Source organism: Remersonia thermophila, chromosome 6 (assembly GCF_042764415.1).
Source record: "Remersonia thermophila strain ATCC 22073 chromosome 6, whole genome shotgun sequence".
Classification (NCBI taxonomy): Eukaryota; Fungi; Ascomycota; class Sordariomycetes; order Sordariales; family Chaetomiaceae; genus Remersonia; species Remersonia thermophila.
The window spans coordinates 667,851-685,956 of NC_092222.1; the positions used below are offsets into that span (position 1 = coordinate 667,851).

The 18,106-nt window shown below is 59.7% G+C and overlaps 5 protein-coding genes across 5 annotated transcripts; 1 reads left to right on the forward strand and 4 right to left on the reverse strand.

Annotated features, from left to right (window-relative positions):
• Nucleotides 1–80: 80 nt before the first annotated feature.
• Nucleotides 81–645, reverse strand: VTJ83DRAFT_6360 (uncharacterized protein; the record flags this gene model as incomplete). Its single annotated transcript, XM_071013063.1, has 2 exons — nt 81–247; nt 543–645. 2 exons carry the CDS (start codon nt 643–645, stop codon nt 81–83), a joined length of 270 nt encoding a protein of 89 aa, XP_070863987.1.
• A 2,210-nt stretch (nt 646–2,855) lies between these two features.
• VTJ83DRAFT_6361 (uncharacterized protein) lies at nt 2,856–5,872 on the reverse strand (the record flags this gene model as incomplete). The annotated part of the gene is made up of 4 exons (XM_071013064.1): nt 2,856–3,574; nt 3,629–4,082; nt 4,148–5,404; nt 5,486–5,872. 4 exons carry the CDS (start codon nt 5,870–5,872, stop codon nt 2,856–2,858), a joined length of 2,817 nt encoding a protein of 938 aa, XP_070863988.1.
• A 3,831-nt stretch (nt 5,873–9,703) lies between these two features.
• On the reverse strand, nt 9,704–11,787 carry VTJ83DRAFT_6362 (uncharacterized protein; the record flags this gene model as incomplete). Its single annotated transcript, XM_071013065.1, has 4 exons — nt 9,704–11,134; nt 11,359–11,602; nt 11,676–11,711; nt 11,771–11,787. 4 exons carry the CDS (start codon nt 11,785–11,787, stop codon nt 9,704–9,706), a joined length of 1,728 nt encoding a protein of 575 aa, XP_070863989.1.
• A 766-nt stretch (nt 11,788–12,553) lies between these two features.
• On the reverse strand, nt 12,554–14,411 carry VTJ83DRAFT_6363 (uncharacterized protein; the record flags this gene model as incomplete). Its single annotated transcript, XM_071013066.1, has 2 exons — nt 12,554–14,115; nt 14,186–14,411. The coding sequence occupies 2 exons, from the start codon at nt 14,409–14,411 to the stop codon at nt 12,554–12,556; spliced, it is 1,788 nt and encodes a 595-aa protein (XP_070863990.1).
• A 1,333-nt stretch (nt 14,412–15,744) lies between these two features.
• VTJ83DRAFT_6364 (uncharacterized protein) lies at nt 15,745–18,051 on the forward strand (the record flags this gene model as incomplete). The annotated part of the gene is made up of 1 exon (XM_071013067.1): nt 15,745–18,051. The coding sequence occupies one exon, from the start codon at nt 15,745–15,747 to the stop codon at nt 18,049–18,051; it is 2,307 nt and encodes a 768-aa protein (XP_070863991.1).
• Between the last annotated feature and the right edge of the window lie 55 nt (nt 18,052–18,106).

Consider the following 18,106-nt stretch of genomic DNA (forward strand, 5'->3'; position numbering starts at 1 on the left):
TTCCATCTCTATCTACCCTTCCACTGCCACTCCCCTTCATCTTCGTGCCCGCAAGAGGAGAAGCGAATCCCTTCTCTCGCCTACTCGGCAGGCACCTCAACGGAGCGCTCCTCGCCGTCCGCCTTGCCGGCCGTCACCTTCTTGCCCGTCTTGGCGATGGTCTTGAGGACCGTCTCGTAGGCGAGCGAGTCCTCGGCGACGACCGTCGCCGTCTGCTTCTCGAGCGAGACCTCGTAGCTCTTGACGCCTGTTTTGTTTTGTTGTCTTGGTCATCAGAGATGGAACCATCCATTGGGGGGAGGAGAGAGTGCGGGGAGCAACAGGAGGGGCGATTGAGGCACGACAGGACCCTAAAGGCTACGAGACCAAGGGAAGATACGGGTGGGACGTGGGGTTCGCTGAAAGCACTTGCTTGGGGTGGATGCCTCGGGAGATAGAGAGAGAGGGGAGGGAAAGGGGATCCTATGGAGGAAAAGAAAAACAAAAGAAAAAGAAAAGAAAAAGAAAACAAGAGACACAGAAATAGGAGCTGGCTGACTGACCCTCCAACTTCTTGAGAACGCGCTCGATAGCGCCCGAGCAACCGCCACAGGACATGGTCACGTTGAACTCGTAGGTGTGCTCGGCAGCCTGGACGTCGGCCATGGTGTCTGATTGGGGGGGTTCCTTTGTGTGTGTATGTGTGTGTGTGCGTGTGTTTGACAGAGAAAGAAAGGAAGAGAGAGAGAGAGAGAGAGGTGTGTGTGAGGGTGGATGTGTGTTTTGTGTTGGACTTGTCTCTTGTGAAAAGGGTATCTCAAAAGTCGATGAGGGGGAGGGGGGGCCAAGTTGCTGTCGTTGAAGAAGCTCAGGCAGTTTAAGGAAAACGTGTCCAGGTGCAGGTCCGGGCGGTGGGGACGTTGGATGACGACGAGAAACCCCCAGAGGGTGTGATTGAGGAAGTCAAGAGGAGACAGCGAGCAGGGAGCGATATTAAACTCTTTGGTGGGCTTCTGGGGCTTCTGGGATGATTTGAAATGCCCCGGGTGCCCGTTTCTAAGCACGGAATCAACCTCCCAGCAGCAGTAGTAGCAGCAGCAGAAGCAGCAGCGTAACCGACTCGGCGTTGCAGAGCCCGAGGTCAGGTCGTCTCGTCCCGTCCCTAGGTCATCTGGAGCTCGACCAAGGGCGCTGCTGCCCGGTGCTGGCCCTGTGGTTTGCGACGGGTGGGGCCGAGGACGGGGGGATGGAGGGGCAAAGGAGGGGTCATCCTAACAGCTGAAACCCACTCATCCCCCAAGAGCGGAGAGCGGAAACAACGGTCGAATTGCGCAGACTGTTTGGAATGCCGCAGGGGGGGGGGGGGAGGGGGGACTTGAGCGGCCATGCAACGATTGCTTTGTGCTGGAGCACCCCAAAATTGGAATCCGAAAAAGAGGCATTTCCGCCGCTGGGCACGTCTTGCGTAGTACTCTAGAGTTGAGGAATTGCGTCATGGGTACCCATGACGCAATGGAGGAGGAGGAGGAGGAGGAGGGGAGGGGGTTTGGATGATTAGGGTTGATGGTGATGACTGAGACTCAAGACTCGGCGGCTGCGTGCTGTCCTACAGTGTATTAAGTATTACTATACATTGACGTGACCTCCCCTCCCCCCCCCCCCCCAAATGGCCCACCTTAGGTATCACAGTACTGTACGTAGTAGATGATAAGCTCCGGTACGAAAAGTCCAAGGTCCGGGTGCCTACACAGACTACGTACACAGCACGCAGGTCGCAGGTAGAAACCACCTGCCCTCCAAGGAGGGAGGAGCCATCGCTCCGGTTCTCTACACAGTAGATAAACGACCTGGATGAATCTTCCTCTTTTGACGCCCGAACCTGACACAAATAACTAGCTATCACCTCGGATTTCCTGCCCCGTACCCGCGCCGCCGTGCCGACCGCGCACAAGGCACATGACAACGTTGGTGCAGACCAGGTGCCGAGCGGCCCGGGCCATCCACAACAACATGAAACCGGCCCTCTGAATCTGACTCAACCACCACACCACCGTCCGGGCGGGTGTTGCAACGTGTCTAATACGCCTCGACCCGTCTCAAACCCCCAAGGGAAAATTATTGCCTGGGTGGTCCTGATGATTCAGACATGTTGGGAGTGAAGGCTCGGTGGTCTGGAACCTGGAGACCTGGTGCGAGCTCGCCGGAACTTGTCATGGGCGACTCACCCGAAATGCCTGCCTGCCTGCTGCGGAATGGTTCCGGCTGACGGCGCTCCGTTGACAAACTCGACCGCTGGATGGACCGACGTCTCAACCACACCTGTTGGCATCCCTTACACACAATATTCCCCAACGAGGGCAGAAACACCGTGGTGAACAGTCGTAGATGGGGGGATATAGACCTTGAGGAGAAAAATCAAGCCTCATTCATTTGCCTCTCTCTCCATGATGATATAGGAGGAGAGGAGTTCAGCGACTGAGCTATCAGGACCCAGGGGGTCGGGAAGAAGACTAAGTTAAAAGAAAATAGACACGGAAAAGAGCGTCAGAAATGTAAAGAGGTAAAAAAAAAAAAAAAAAAAAAAAAAAACCATGCATCCATTCTCCATCCTCCTCCTTTCTTTCCTCTGCGCAAAAGTGGTATAAGAACATGGCCAAATACAACGCACAAATCCCAAACCTGGCCGCACCCGACAAGAACACGAGAGAACAAGCAAAAGGATATACACAAACTACGCCCCTGTCAAAAAAAAAAAGACATGTTCCCCTTCTTCTTTCTCTCCACACAGCCCGTCGGCAGCCGCAGCAGCATAGTATTCCCCCATCCTCCTCATTATTGATTACCGCTCACCACGGATAAACCCCGCCCCTTCTTCTCTAGCGAGTGCCGCCCAGAGCGCTGATCCGCGCCCCCGAGGGCCGATGAATCAGGCTTTCCGGGTGCTTACCCATGACTGCCTGTTCGACCGCACCGGCGGGCCCGATGGGGATGGGGTTGCTCTCGGCGTCGGCGAGGGCGCGCTGCTGATCGTCAGCGGCGAGGTCATCGACGTCCTCGTCGTCCTCGACGATCTTGGTGGGGATGTCATGCCCTCCGTGGGCGTGGTGGCTCGCTCCGAGCAGGAACTGCTGGGAGGACCGCTCAGGGGTCGAGGTGGCCGTTGTGCTCGCGAAAGACATGCTAGTGCTGCTGCGGTTGGGAACGAGATCCGGTGTGGGTGGGATGCTAGAGAGGCGCGCGCTGCTGGGTCGGAGACGGGTGCTATCGTCACCGACATCGGACGTCGCCGTCGAGGAGCCGTTTCCGTCGTCGCTGGGGGTGGTTGAGAGAGAACTCCCCCGCCTGCTTTTTGAATACTCCCGAGCTCGGGAGGCCGGCGAGGTAGGCCTCCCGAGCTCGGCGTCTTGGGCGAGCTGCAGGCCCTCGACAGCGGCCTGGCACTGCTCCGCAATGTTGCGGATGATGTGGGCGATGGCGTCCGTCTTGTCCTTGAGGTGCCGGTCCGCCACGTCGATGAAGGTCTGCGTCGACAGGCGCCGGCTGGCCGCCGTGAGGTTCTTGATGAACCGCGCGTCGCTCTCCGACACGTCGGCTCCTAAACGCGCGTCAGCATCGGGCCTCGGGGAACCGCTTCTTAGCAGCAACATACGCTCTGCGAGCAGCTCCTCCTCCTGAGCAGCGAAGCCGGCCTCGATCTCGGCGGCGAGCTCGTCGGGAGACGTCAGCGTCTTGACGAGGTGCTCCATGTGGTGGTGCTGGCCCGAGATCAGGCTGCGCAGGTGCAGCACGACGCGGCGCGCCTCGTCGCGCTGGCGCACAATGGTGACGTTGGTGTGCTGCAGAGCGCTGAGCTCCCGCTTGTTCCTCTTGCGCTCCCGCTCGAGCTCCTCGGCGATCTCCTGCTGGAGGACGAGCGCCTCGAGGGCGTCGTCGCGCTGCTTCTCGGTGCCGGAAAGGCGGGCCGCGAGGCGAGCGGCGTCCTCCTTCTGCTGGTCGAGGAGCGTGCCGAGGCGGCGGTTTTCGCGCTTGTGGCCCTCGATCTTGACCTTGAGGTCTTGCGTCTCCTTGGTGAGGGTGTCGGCGAAGGCTTGGAATTTCAAAAACTGCATTTTTTTCCTGGGTTAGCCATGGCCGCCCAGCGGCTCGTAGAAGCTCCGTGGCAACTCACCTGCTGCTTCCAGTTCTCGAGCTCCTCGACCAGGTAGTTGTTGCGCTTGGTCACCTTGCTGAGCTCCGTGTCGAGACGGCCCTTGAGGTTGATGAAATCCTGCCAAGCCTCGAGGGCGTCCCTCGAGTACTGGTTGCGCTCCCGCACGATCTCGTTGAGGTGGCGCATCGAGACCTTGGTCATCAGCGGCTTCTTAACGCTGCCTCCAAAGACGGCCTTGATGCCTGTGTTCCGGCCGATCTTTTCGCAGACGTGGTCCATGACGGCCATGACGGCATCCTGGTTCCACCACTCGGGATCCTGGATGGACTCGACCTCGCCGCGCATGACGATGATCTGACCGGCCGGGATGAGCTTGCCGCCGCCGTAGGCGGAGCGCAGGTGCTGAGGAACGCCAGAGGGGGTCACATCGCCGTTGAGGGCCTGGGTCAGCCGCTGCACGAACTTGGTGCGCTGGGTGGGGGACAGGGCGGTGGGCGGGTTCGAGGTGAGCACAAAGTTCCGGTCGAGGTCGACGACGAGGGCGTCGTTGGGCGCCGTGAACAAGGAGCGGCACTCGGCCGTGATGCCCAGGATGTAAGGGCCGGGCTCCTCGACGAGGTCCTTGGCGTGGCGGGCGTGGACGATGGGCACGTACAGGCCGCTCCACTCGTAGACGCGGACGCAGAAGCGGACCGTCTCGGCGGCCATGGTCAGCATGGCGGGGTAGTGGCTGACGAAGATGATGCGGCGGGTGGGCGAGATGGCGGCCTCGATGACGCCGACGATGTTGGGGATGGACAGGCAGCAGAACAGCGGCCACAGGGCGAAGTTCTGGAAGCCCGTTGGCGACGAGGGGAAGCGGTAGCAGAGGGCATAGTCCTTCATGTCGATCTGGACCAGGTCGTTGAGGCGAGGAGCCGGGAAGCTCAGGATGCGCGACACCTCTTCGGCGTGGAACAGGTTGGTAGCCTTGTTCCAGTGGATCCACATGCCGCGGAGGTAGTCGCCGAGGAGGTTGTAGAGAGGGTAGCGCGAGAGGAAGGACAGGCAGTAGGGGATCCAGTACTGCTCCTCCGGGTTGTCGTAGAAGTCGGGCTCGGTGCGCTTGCGCAGCTCGCGAATGGTTTCGGCACGCTTCTCGTCGGCGCGCGACCAAACGCGCAGGCAGATGCCGTAGAGCGTGTGGGACGAGTCCTGCTGCAGGACGAAGGCATGGTGGACGCAGTGCGGCTGGCTGCGGCCGGTGCAGATCTCGACGTCGTGGGGGAAGCAGGCCTAGGGTAACAGGACCGAGGGGTTAGCTGAAGCTGGACATGGCAACTAGTAGCACGGGACGTTGGGTGGTCCTCGACGTACCCTCATGGCGGCATGCAGAGCGCGGGCGATCTCGTTGTCCTGCTCCAGCCTGGGGCTGCTGCCGAGAATCTCGGGCAGCCAGAACTGCGGCACAGCGCCCTTCATGTGTCCGATCTTGCCCTGGGGCGGCGGCGGGGCCTTCACCCATTGTGAAGGCTCACGGCCGACACCGCACACCATGTAGGCGTAGGTGAGGGTCTTGGGGGTGCGCTGTTGGGGCTTCATGTTGAGGGTCGAGGGGATGGGCTGGGTGATGCGCGAGTGAAGGGACGAGGTGCGGCTCGGGATGATGAGGTTGCTGTCAGCCTCTCGGGTGACGGGGCGGGCATTCTGGTCGCTGGTGCGCGGGCGACTGAACGACGCGTGGGTGGTGAGGGAGGGAGGCATGATTCGCCGTCGGGTGCCAGCCGGCGACACGGACCAGGTTATGAGCCTGTGGTGTTTTGAGTAAAGTCGGCCAAGAGATGCTGGCAGACAGGTGGGAGCTTTGGCCCTTTCAATAGCGGCCCTCGCGAGACTGGCAACGCGACCGGCCGGTTGGGGTTCGGAAACAAGCGCCGGGCGTGTTTCGTTTGTTTCGACTCTCGACGTTCAGGACGGAGAGAGCGGAACAAGAGAAAGAGAGAGACAGAGAGGGAGCGGCCGCGCGGCGCAGCACAGGGAGCCGCAAACGAAGGACAAAGTGTTCCTTTGTTGGAGCCAACCCGGCAACTGACGGGAAGGGGGGGGGGGGAAAAAGAGGGAAAAAGAGACAGGGAGGTGGTGAACACCCGTGGATGTTGGTGGTGGACCTGGACGTCGACAGGCAGGCTTGTTGCTGCTGTGGGACGCTCGGTCGTGTGGGTTGCGGTTCGCTGGAGTTCGCCCACGCGCACAAGACGCTCGCACCAGGTTGTCCCTTGATGGGCAAGGGGAACGGTCGAGCTGGAAATTGGGCGCGGGAGAGCTAGCGTCGCAGCAGAGTGGGAAAAGGAGAAAAGCCACAAGGAAGGGGGGGGTGGGTAGCCTTCAGGGCGAGGGAAGGACTCAGAGAAAAGTGACGACAGATCAAATCCCCAGCCTTCGGGCCACGGAAAAGGACCGAGCGCAGAATGCAAGTGGAAGCTGATGAGTGGGGAGGGATTCGGGTGCGAAGTGGAGGGGCCGTCCCAAAGGCTTCCCCGGCGTGCAGCCAAGGCAACGGGCTGGAACCTGGTACCTAGGGAAAAGCACAAGTGAAAAGGAACAAACAGAAGGATGTGACGGGGGACGCAACGAACGGATCCGTTGGCAGCAAATGAGGTTGCTTGAGGACCTCATGGCTCAGCGAGAAAGATTCGTCCAAGCCCCTCGTCGCAAGTCGCAAAGAAGAAACAACCTGGAAGCCACTTACGAAGCCTCCTTTCCGGGCAGGCCCCCAGGACGGCGCTGCAGCTGTCCCGAACTGCTGCAGGTCCCAGTGCCACCCCAATCCACCTCACCTTGTGGCAATTGGAGAAAGGGAAGAAGTGGGGGGCGCTAAGCCAGGCACGGTCCTGTAACAGGGGCACGCTCCAGGGGGGGACCTTGAAAAGAGCAGGGGGCCTTTGCGCCAAGATATTGGCTCATGATATGAGGCTTTTGGGGCGGCCTTCCTCTCTCCCTTACGCAGTACACCACCCATGGCTGTTCGTCTCCAACCCTCGCAATCCCTCGAAGTGCATCCAAGCACAATGCAGGATGCCTTGCTTCTTACCAAACGGCCCCAAGCAGTCGTTCGCCAACCGTGCACCTTTTTTTTTTTTTCGTAACGCTTTATTAGCAGGTTGGCGGTTACCGTTTGTATTGCGCGCGGGTGTCTTTTTTTCTTTTGCCGGCCCAGGTCTTCTGCATTCGCCAACCGATGTCGTTCGGATGCGCTGTGGGTTCCTGCAGGAGCAGAGTATTGTTGCAGCGTGACGGTGGAATTGCACTGTAGCATCTGCGACCACTTGCGACCATTTGCGTCCACTTGCGTCCACTTGCGTCCCTCTCGCGTGCTCTCGCATGCCTATCAGGTGTCGGATCCCGTCCCGGCCGGCCATTGTGCGCAGTCGTGCTCGGCACGCTCGGTCTGCCCACGGCAAACACGATATGTGGAGCCGGCATGCCAACAACAAGGGAAAAAGAAAAGGGAAAAAGAAGCCGTACAACGGCTTGAATGGTCTAGAGAGAACGTTCAACGTTCCCTTGGGGGGGGGAGGTGCACCGCTTCTTTGTGTCGGCAGAATATACGTGGCACAATGTGGACTGTGAAGGAGCACCCCGGGTGGACCATCCGACTAAGACACCGGCCTTGCCGACCCCCACAAGAGAAACAGAACCAGAAGCATCTCGTTGTCTGAGATTTTGTTGTCGACAGGCTGGGCCTCGTGGCGGGGAAGATGCTGAGCCAGCGTTCCGGGTCCAACCACGAGCGTTTGCTGGTGTGCTGTGTGGGTTTCCGGGGCATTGGCTCTGCAGAATTGCTTTAGCGCCAGGCCTCCCACCGCTAACTAAGTTACATAACGAACTAGTCCTGCTCACTATGTAGGTCGTGACTGGTGACTGGTGCCGCTCGTCATCCGCAAACAACCTCAGTCAGCAACCCAACACACAACGATACACAGCCCTCACGATAGTTATGCTGGAACCTTGGCCGATCACAACGACTTGAACAAGCAACACAGAGGGAGGTTGGTAAGCCAGGCGGTGAAGGATACTCCTGATGGGCATTCGGCTGTCTTCTCCAGCCGATCCGCATGTCTCACACATCTAGCCGACCACCGGCTGTGTGCTCCAAAAAGGCTGCAAACGGGTGTTCCCTCACGTTATCGCCTGCATCGGGGTACAACGGATGCAACACTGATGCTTAACACGAAGAAAACTATGCAAGGGGGAAAAGAGAACCTGGACGAAATGTGATGGATGCCCCTAACCACCTGGTGTCCATACTAGTATACTCTTTGAGAGATCCCCCGCCACCGCTATGCTTAGGTTTCTTGCCCCCCCCCGTTCAAGTGCTTGCAAAGCACAAGGGAAGCAAGGGATGTAAAGGAGGAGGAGGAGGAGAAAACTAGTTACTGTAAACCAAGCGTTATCGCGCTTAATACAGCATGCTATAGCCAGCCTTAGCTCACTAGCATATGGCACGTTTCGGGTCACCTGCGCGATACTGCATAAACTTGACAGAGATGAGTGTGGATGCGCCGAAACGTCGGTCCTACCTTGGGTATCACGCTCGCAACGTCGGCCTCGAACGGGGGGGCCAGCTGGTCCCATTGTCTCCTGTCTGTCGCTGTTTGCTATGTTCTGTCCCCTCTGTCCTCCGTCCTCCCGTCCCCCCCGCGATGTACAAATCCTAATTCTCCGATGCGCGCTCTGACCTCTCAGCAGGGCATGATGGTTGTTTGGTTTCAATTCCTCCGGTGGGGTAATGTTTGCGTTAGTGTCATTGCGTTCCCGTGCCGTGCTGTGCATGCACCACACTATACTGTAGCATACGCCTGCACTGTGACGATGCGATGCATGTTTGACAGATGCCGGTCACTCCTATACATACTAAGTAAGGCATTCACGGAACATGGATCCGACAATGAAAACCAAACAGTACGTATGTAGGTGGAAGCCCGGCGGGAATTCTCGGCCCGCTATTGCCGTCAACTATCATCATCATCTTCGCCGTCGTCGTCATTCTCATGATACCTCCGCGGTAATTTCCTCACGATAGCCACGGGAACATATACCGGGTCTAGATGAAAAAGATAGATCGCCTCGTAAACCTGGCTCTCTTATTCATTGTTTGGGTCACTCAACCTCGCTTGATTCCTGAACTGACCTCCGCCATGTCGTCCCATGGCTCGCCTCATGACCAACCAGCTTCTTCTGTCTTCTCTGAACCCCGTTCAAAAGAAACGAAAAAAAAAGTCATGAATAAAAAAAGTATTCCCGATATTCGCCAGCACTAGAGCATCACCCAGCATGCTTTCTCTTTCCATTTCATAGCGTCGTTGACCTCCCGCCACCGCCAAAAACTCCTCGCACGTTGATTGACCAGCAGAAGCAAAAACAAAAGATACTGGGACCCTGATGCCGCCGAGATGATAGATCGTAACAAACCCATTCCCCCCCTCCCTTTCCTACCCGACCCAGAGAAAGAGGCAGTGACCACCCGCCTAGGTTAGTCATACACGAACAAACATAGGTAAGAAATGGCATGGAACGGCATGGGAATGGTCCAAATTACTGCGACGCCGCCGCAGCAGCGGGCTGGGCAGAGTTGTCGCGGGGCCCGCGGTACCCGCCACCGCCGCCGCGACCGCCCCGATAGCCCCGGCCACGACCGCCGCCACGGCCGCGGCCGCGGCCGCGGTAGTTGCGATATCCGCCATCAACGCTGCCTTGGCCAAACGTCTCAATATTCTTGCGTGTTTCCTCGCCGCGCCAGTGAGCCCCGCCGGCCCTCTGGGCAGCATTCTCGCGGTCCTTGGACTCGCTCGAGATGTTGTCGAAGAACGACTTGTTCTTGTTGTACGCCGGCTCGACCGGCGCCGGGGCATCGACGGCCGTTTCGGGAACGCCGTTCTCCCCGGCCGTCTCTTGGAGCGGCTCCGCCATGACGGCCTCCTTAACCACGTCCTGCTTATTGAACTTGGCATTGGCCGACTCAAAGTCAAAGTCGGTGTCGGGTATCTCCACCTTCTGCGGGCGGGGGCCGTGGCCGCGACCGCGGCCGCCGCCGACGCCGCCGCGGTGGTGGTTGCCGTGGTGCCCGGCACGGGCGGCGTTGATCCTCATCTCATCAACCCTCTTCGCCAGGTTGTCCATGCCGTTGGACTCGGTCTGGGTCGTTGTGGGAGCGCCAGCAGATTGGTTCAGCTGCGCCATGGCGGCTGCAACGGCCTCCTTGGCAGCCTGGGTGGCATCTCTGAGGGCAGCAGCGGCCGCGGCATGGCCGGCCTGGTCGACAGCGGGCTTGGGGGCCTGGTTCTGAGCAACCTTGGCAGTCAGAGCAGCAGGAAGAGGAACGACAGGCAAGATCTGGCTGGGCCGGCTGCTCTTCGGTCCAGTCGGAATAGCCGTCGGGGCTTGTGTAGGCAGGGGCTTTTTATCGAGGGAAGCAGCCGGTGCTATCGGCTCCTCGGTCTTTGGCTTCGTCTCTGCCGGACCCGCAGCAGCGGCCGCCGTCGCCGGCTGTCTGGGTGCCTGAGCGGGGGCGCTAGGCTGAGAGGATGGTCCAGCGGGCGCCGCAGGCGAGACGGGCTTCCGGTCGGCAGCGGGTCCGATGGGAGCCGGCTTCTGCGTCGGGCCCTGATTGCTCGGTGTCTGGTTCGCCGACTGACGCCCCTGCCCCTGAGCGCCGGGGGTGCCAGGAGCACCCGGGGGGGCCGGAGGCCCCTGGAGGCCGCCGGGACCAGGCTGGAACGGATAGGGATTCCAGGGGCCGTGGCCCATCGGGGGGAATTCCTGCCCCGGGGGGAACCAACCCGGGGGCGGGTATGGCATGCCACCGAAGGGGCCGGGACCGGGGCCGGGACCAGGGCCGCCGGCACGTCCCCAACCCGCCATGTGAGGAGGGAAGTACCCGAAGCCGGGAGCGCCGGGCGGCGGCCCTTGCTCGCTCTGGGGTCCTTGAGGTGCCGAAGGACCAGTAGGGACATTTCGTGGACGGGCCTTGGTTGAACAGGGAATGTTAGTAAGTCTTCCCACGAAGTAGGGGGGGGGGTGGCATCAAGTGGGAAGAGAGCCCAAGATCAGAAGGAAGGCAACGGAAATCTCAACATTGTGTTTGTTTGCGCAATTCAGACGTGACAAGTTTTACATCCGTAATGGTTCATCATGATAGGGCTAAAAGAAAAAAAAAAGAGCACACGCTGGGACAGGCGGCAGTTACTTACACCGAGAATGGCGGGATCGTTGGGCATCACCGGAGGCTTCTCCTCTTTGACAGGGGCGGGCCCTTCTTCGATCCTCAGGTCCTTGACATCGGTGCCACGAAAGACGATGTACTCGTAGATCTGGTCCGACGGCGGGACGAACTCGTCTGGGTTCGTCTTGCGGTTCTCGGTACCGAACGAACGAACATTTTCGAGCGAGACGGTGGAATCGTCCGAATTGATGCTGTGGAGCGTTCCCGAGTAGCTAGACGTCAAGAAGCGGCGGTCAGCTAGGGAGCTCTAAGGGAAAAGGTCCGACATGATTGCTGGGGACGTACCGGATATCGCTCCGCGATATGAGGGAGATTCTTGCTCTGTCGCGACTGGTCAGCGATGGGCCAGGTCGACGGGAAGAGAGAAGAGGTGGACGAACCCGATGAACTCGGACATGTTGGGTGCGGGGAGTAAAAAAATTGATGAGGAAAGGCGAGTCTACGCTGAGGGGGAATGGATGGAAAATTAAGAGGACAAGAAAAAGAAGGCTCGCGGATTAACCTCGGTGATGAGAATGAAATGAGTTGATTAGGCACGAGGCAGGTTCACCTGCGCATCGTGGGTGGTTGTTGGTTGGGTGTGGTGGTGGTGTGGTTGAAAATTGGTTTGTTGGTTGGCGGCTGGGAAAGGAAAGGCCAAAAAGCAAAGCTGACAGGTCGCACAAACCAAACCCGCAAGAAAACTCGGCTGCTGCTTCATGCGGGGCCGGCCAAGCTCCAGCCCCCGCCTCAGCCACACACGGCGCGGACCACCTGTGCTCGGGCACCCAGCTATCCCCGCTTCTCCACTTTCCACCTTGAACCCGATCTCAAGCTCAGACGCACCACAGTGCAGCACCGTACGGTACTGGACACTACATACGACAGCAAGCGTTCAAGTTATGGTATACACTAGGTAGATAGGTAGGAACATAGGTACAAAGTAGTTCAAGCCAACATGAATCTACCTACTATTGGTGGAAAGCCAGGCAGGTAGGTATCCATGGGAAAGTCATCGTTTTCCTCCTGTTGTCCCATCTGATGATCCGCGCCCACAAGCCCCAAACGCCGTGAATGCAAACTCCTTTCCGTACAGGTGCAGACGAATCGCCTGTGCTCAAATCCCGGAAGTACATTGAAGCTCTGACCTAAGCCAGGGTGCCTTTCGCTGTCCCTACGTACCACTACCACCGGGGATTCTCAAGAAACGGCTGGGTGCTCTGAGTGCTATGCCAGGAGGTCCTTGAATATTCCGAAAACCCGCTGTTTATACTGCTGATGCTCTGGTGGTGGCGGAACCCTGGGGGGTGTTGCGGTTGCGTCCAGTCCCAATGGACATCGGGAGCAGAGACGTTCGCGGGGGTCTGCGGAGAGAAGGTCGTGTTGAAGCCGCCGCTAAATTCGTGGCCTTGGTTACCGCTATGCCCCATGTGCGCCGTGTCGCGCTGGCCGCCGTACAGCTGGCGTACGTCAGGCTGCAGCAGGGCGCGGGGGTTGGTCCCCGTGTATCCTGGGTTTTCGGTATCGCCCTGGTCCTTCACACCCCAGAACATGCATCCGGAGTCGCCCCAATCGTCGATGATGTCGACGATGGTCTGGAGGTGGCCGTACGAGGGCGGCAGCTTGCCGCTCGGACGCCACATCGACAAGGCCAGCCCCAAGATGGCGGCGACGAGCGAGAAGACGGCAAAGTAGAAAATCTGCGGCGGGTGCATGTTGACGCCGAGCTGGAACTGCATGTTGATGGCGAGACCAAACATCCAGTGGACGCCGGCCTTGAGACCAAACAGAAAGAGCGTCTGCCACGACGTGAGGGCGGCGACGATGGAGCTGTAGCGCGGGTTGGTGCCGCGCGGACCGATCAGCTCGCGGAAGACCTTCTCGTCGCGGGACAGGTTGACGATCAGCTCGGCGCAGTGCAGCGCGAGCGTGACGATGGACTGGATGATTGTGATGACCAGGACGCCTCCGAGGGTTCCCGCAGGGCCCTGGGCGCTCCAGCCCATGTTGAGCACCGACGTCCCGTCGGTGCACTGCCGCGTTTTGCAGTTCGTGTCCGTCTTGCCGGTGAAGATGGGGAGGAGGGACCACGAGCGGCCGTACACGCCGTTTCTGCTGCCTCGGACCAGGTAGGCGTAGACAGAGCCGCCCCAGATGGCGCCGAGGATGGGGAGCGACCAAAGGAGCATCAGGATGCGCACGACGTGGTGATGCGCCGAGATCATGGGGCTTTGATGCAGGCGGGGTTTCAGGGCCCTCGGCGTCTGTTCCGCGTGAAGATGGACGCCCATCATGCAACGGCCGACGCGCGGCACCAGCCGGTGACCGTCGTTCTCGTCTTCGGTGCACGCTCTTGCGACCGCCAGGGGGTTGGAGCTCCAGGTCGGTATGTTGGTCTCCAAGAGCGCCCAGGTCGTGATGGCCGCCTGGAGGACGAAACCGATGCCGAGGAACAGGAGGGCGACGCCGTTGGCATGCACACCGTCGGCATCGTTCCTGTCGTAGGACTTGCCGAGGAGCCGGGCGAGTTCGGGGTTCAGGCTCAGGAAGATGAGCGATGTCGAACCGTAGGAGAAGATGATTCCGGCGAGATAGAGGACGTTGGGGATGGCGCGGTTGGGGCGGCTGTGTTTGGCTGCCGTGAGCAGGCGAAGGTTCGAGTTGAAGTCAAGCTTGCCTTCTCGGTGCAGCGACCACCGGAGGGAGCAGGTGTGGATGTAGCCCATGCAGTCGTTCAGGAGCGTGACTGGGCGCGCGAGCGTCAATACGGTCGGCCGTTGAAGGTGCGGTTAGGGGGGCTCGGGAGGGCAACGTACCGGCCAAGTTGAGACCGAGGGGGAGCAGCTCCCTCCAGGTATGGGACATGAGAATCTGGGTGGCGCCGCCATCGCGAGCTTCTCGATATAAACTGAACGCGCCGGCGCCAATTGTGACGACGCCGGCTATCCAGCTCGCGATGAGACCGCAGACGCACCACACCTTGGTCCAGCCGCTGTCATCGTGCTGGCGATTTGGGTTGTGGTGGTGTTTCCGGAGCGACATGCTGGAAGTCCACGAGAGGGCTATTCCACCGGGTATCTTCCCCCAGGACAGCCAAAACAGAGAGGAAGAAGAAGCAAAAAGGAAAAGCCCAAAACAACCACACCGCAATAGCGTGGCGGCGGGTGCCCCCTTCAGAGCCTCGCCGGGACTTCTGCCCAACCTGCATTGCCAAGGGGGCGGTTCCGTTCAGCCTCACGGCCATGCGCTCAGCTCATGGCGCTAAGAGGCAGGCTCTGGCCGCTGACGATGGACCAACGATGCACCGCTCTTCTGAAGACACCAACCACCCCATGTCAGACAGATTAGGATTGCAAAACTACATTATCAACCACCACACCAGGGGGGGGGGGGGGGGGGAGGTTGACAGCACAGCCGAGAACTGGCTGCTGAGCCTCACGCGGAGGAGTCCCCACCCAGAGCAGAGTGTCGATATGCCCATCGCTTGGCGGATTCAGAGGTTGACGGCAGAAAAGATTGGTTAGGTACCTGAACCTGGTGCCAGTTCCAACGTCCCAACGCCAGATAGTGGAGGGGATCAAGGTGCTCTTAATAGTTTACTATAATATGACACAAGCTGCTGGCGAAGGTGGAGGTCGGGTACCTAACCTGGAGAGGCAAGCCGGCGGGTCAAGTAAGGTGCCTGACCTTCGGTGAGACATCCCGGGGTTCTAGAACCGCGTACCACAGTCGCAAAAATGATAACTGACGAAAAAAAAAATTGGTTCGGTAAGGTACTATGGCCTATTGACACAAAAAAAAAGACTTCAAGGTGGCCAGTGGTTTTTTTGGTGATTGGATGGCAGATGGAGCTGTCCACTCCCTCGCATCTACGATGTGAGCGTCTGGTAAGGTGGGGGGATGTGCCTTACCGTACATTACCTTACCTTACCTTTCAGCATCTCGCCTGACCTCCAAAATCCGTGTAACATACCGTAGGTACGGTACCCTGGAACGGCATTTCACCCACCTCAAAGCTCAGATGAAAACCATGACATCGCCGAAATGTGTCATGCCGAACGATTGGACCGACCGTCTTTATTCATCCTCCCAAACAATCCATCATTTCGCTGCATTGATTGCCCTCGCCTTGATGCTTTAACATTGCACCTCTTTTTTTTCCTCCCTAGCATACACCAACGCTGCCTGAGTCTCAAATAGCTTCAAACGTCTACTATATGTAGGCTCAAGGCGTTGCATTCCAGACTTTGCCCTGGAGCTGCCCCGCTACATCCGCGCCCCACCATTCGAAACGAAGCATCTTTATCCGCCGACGACCAGCCCGCACGACAGGACACGCAGCAAGGAATAGCCCGTACCATCACAGAGCACCACCATGGCTAGCCGGCAGCTGCGTAAGCTGCGGCAGCAGCAAGAGCTTCTGAGTCTGCAAAAAGACGCCGGGACCAGGAGCGACGACTCGGACGACGAGCCCATCGTGGCCAGGCCGCGGGGCACCATGTTTTCGGGCTTCGCGGCTTTGGGAGATACCGGCGACAATGACGACGACGACGACGACGACAATAACGATAACGGCGACGATGGCAAGCAAAAGAGCGACGCCGACGAGGAGCCCGCGCCAGCGACAGGTCCTTCCGAACCAGCCAAGAAGAGCAAGAAGTCCAAGAAGAAGAAGAAGAAGAAGGCGAAACAGGCCACGGCTCAGACGGCAGAGTCGGCTGCCGAGGGGCGCAAATCGCTGGACGACATTGATAAGGTTCTTGAGGAGCTCAAGTTGGAGAGTCAAGCACAAGCCGGGTCTGCGCCATCCGGCTCCGCCGCCGGCCAGTCGATACGAGGCCTCAACGAGCTGCTCCGCATCAACCTGCAACACCTCAAAGCCCTGAACGAGATGCGCAGAGTCTTTGGCAGGGCCATGGATGTGGCCGAGACGGAGGAGCGCACCCAGGAACACCGACAGAGGAACCGCCTTCCCGAGCACGTCGACCTCGAGACGTACCTCAGCGCCCGCGCCGCGTGGCCCGGCCCGGGATCGCAGGCCAACAAGAGCATGTTCGACACGATCTTGCGCACGAACCCCTTCATCGAAGGCAAGAAGACGTGGCCCCGCGGCACGGCCCAGGGGCTCAAGATGGTGCGCATCACGCAGGGGCAGCAGCAGGACGAGGTCGAGTTTTCCTTTGCCCACGACAAGGAGTACGGCGAGCTGGAAATGGACTTCTTCGGCCTGGTCCTGATGTACGATCCCATGCAGATCGTCCACTTTCTGTATAGGTTCCCGTACCACGTGTCGTCGCTCATCCAGGTGAGCAAGGTCGCCCGGCAGGACCAGAACTCGGCGCTGGCGGCCGACCTGATCGAGCGAGCCTTGTTCACCTTTGGCCGGGTCAGCCTCAACGAATTCCGCAAGAAGCTTGAGAGGGGCCAGGCGCGCATGAGCTTCGCCAGACCCGAAAACCGCCAGTTCTACCTGGCCGGCTTCAACCTGATCCAGAAGCTCGTCCTCAAAGGCACCCACCGCACGGCCCTCGAGTGGGCCAAACTGTTCCTGAGCATCAACCACGACGACCCTTATGCCATGATCCACTGGGTCCACGTGCTGGCCGTCCGCGCCCGCGAGGCCGAATGGTTCGTCGACTTGTGCAAGTCCGACCTCGTTACCTCCAACCGCAACGGCGCCCTCTATGCCAAGCAGACCCTCCCTCTGGCCCATTTCCAACTCGGCGACGCCGCCACCGCCAAAGCCGTTCTCATCGAGGGCATGGAAACCCTTCCGTGGTTGTACTGCTCCCTCTTCCGCGCCCTCAACCTCGACGCGCCGCGCTCCGTCTGGGGCATCGTTCCCCGCGACCCCGAAGAGACGCTGCACACGGAGCTGTACATCCACATGGCCAAAGACCTGTGGAACACACCCAACCACATCAGCCTCCTCCGCGAAGCCGCCGCCGCCGCCTCCCCGCCCAACCCCTCCACCCTCCCCAAGTGTCCTGAGGTCTCCCTCGCGACAGCCCGCTTCGTCTACCTCGACAGCACGCCCGTGCTCATGTCTGCCGTGCCGCGCCTGATGCTGCACACGGCGGAGCCGAACTTTGAATTCGACCCCCTGCCGCCTCCCGAGGCGGAGAACGTCTTCTCGAGCGAGATCCAGCGCTTCCCTTGGTTCATGACGGCGAATCCGAACCACCGCGTGGAGGTTGGCGGCGGCGTCGGCGGCGGTGTCGACATGCCGGTTGCGGATTGGCTTAGGCAGCGGATCCAGCGGGGGATGGCGGCAAGGGCGGAGAGGCTGCGCCGGCGCGGGGTCGGGGGCCAGCAGCAGGAAGAAGAAGTGGAAGAGTGGCCGGACCAGGCCCAAATGGACGCCTTGATGGCGGAGATTGCGGGAGAGGCGGAAGGCCAGGCGGGCGGTGGAGGTGAGCGAGCCGGCGCTGCCGCTGACGATGAAGGGCCCGTGGAGGAGATTCTGATGCCCGGGCCGAGGTTGAACTTTCTCAATGCTTTGCGGCAGCTGTTTAGCGGCCAGCCTGCAGAAGGGACGGATGGGGATATACCGACGGGGATGCCAGGGGGCTGGGGGGAAGGATGGAATGATGACGAAGAGGAGGAAGAGGGAGAGGAGAGACAGGGCGAGCGGGAAACTACGGGGGACGGAGGTCAACAGGGCGGACAGACGGGGGCATGAGAGAAGAAGAAGAAGAAGAAGAAGGGGGCTTGCTGTAAGGCTTTGTCATCCTCGG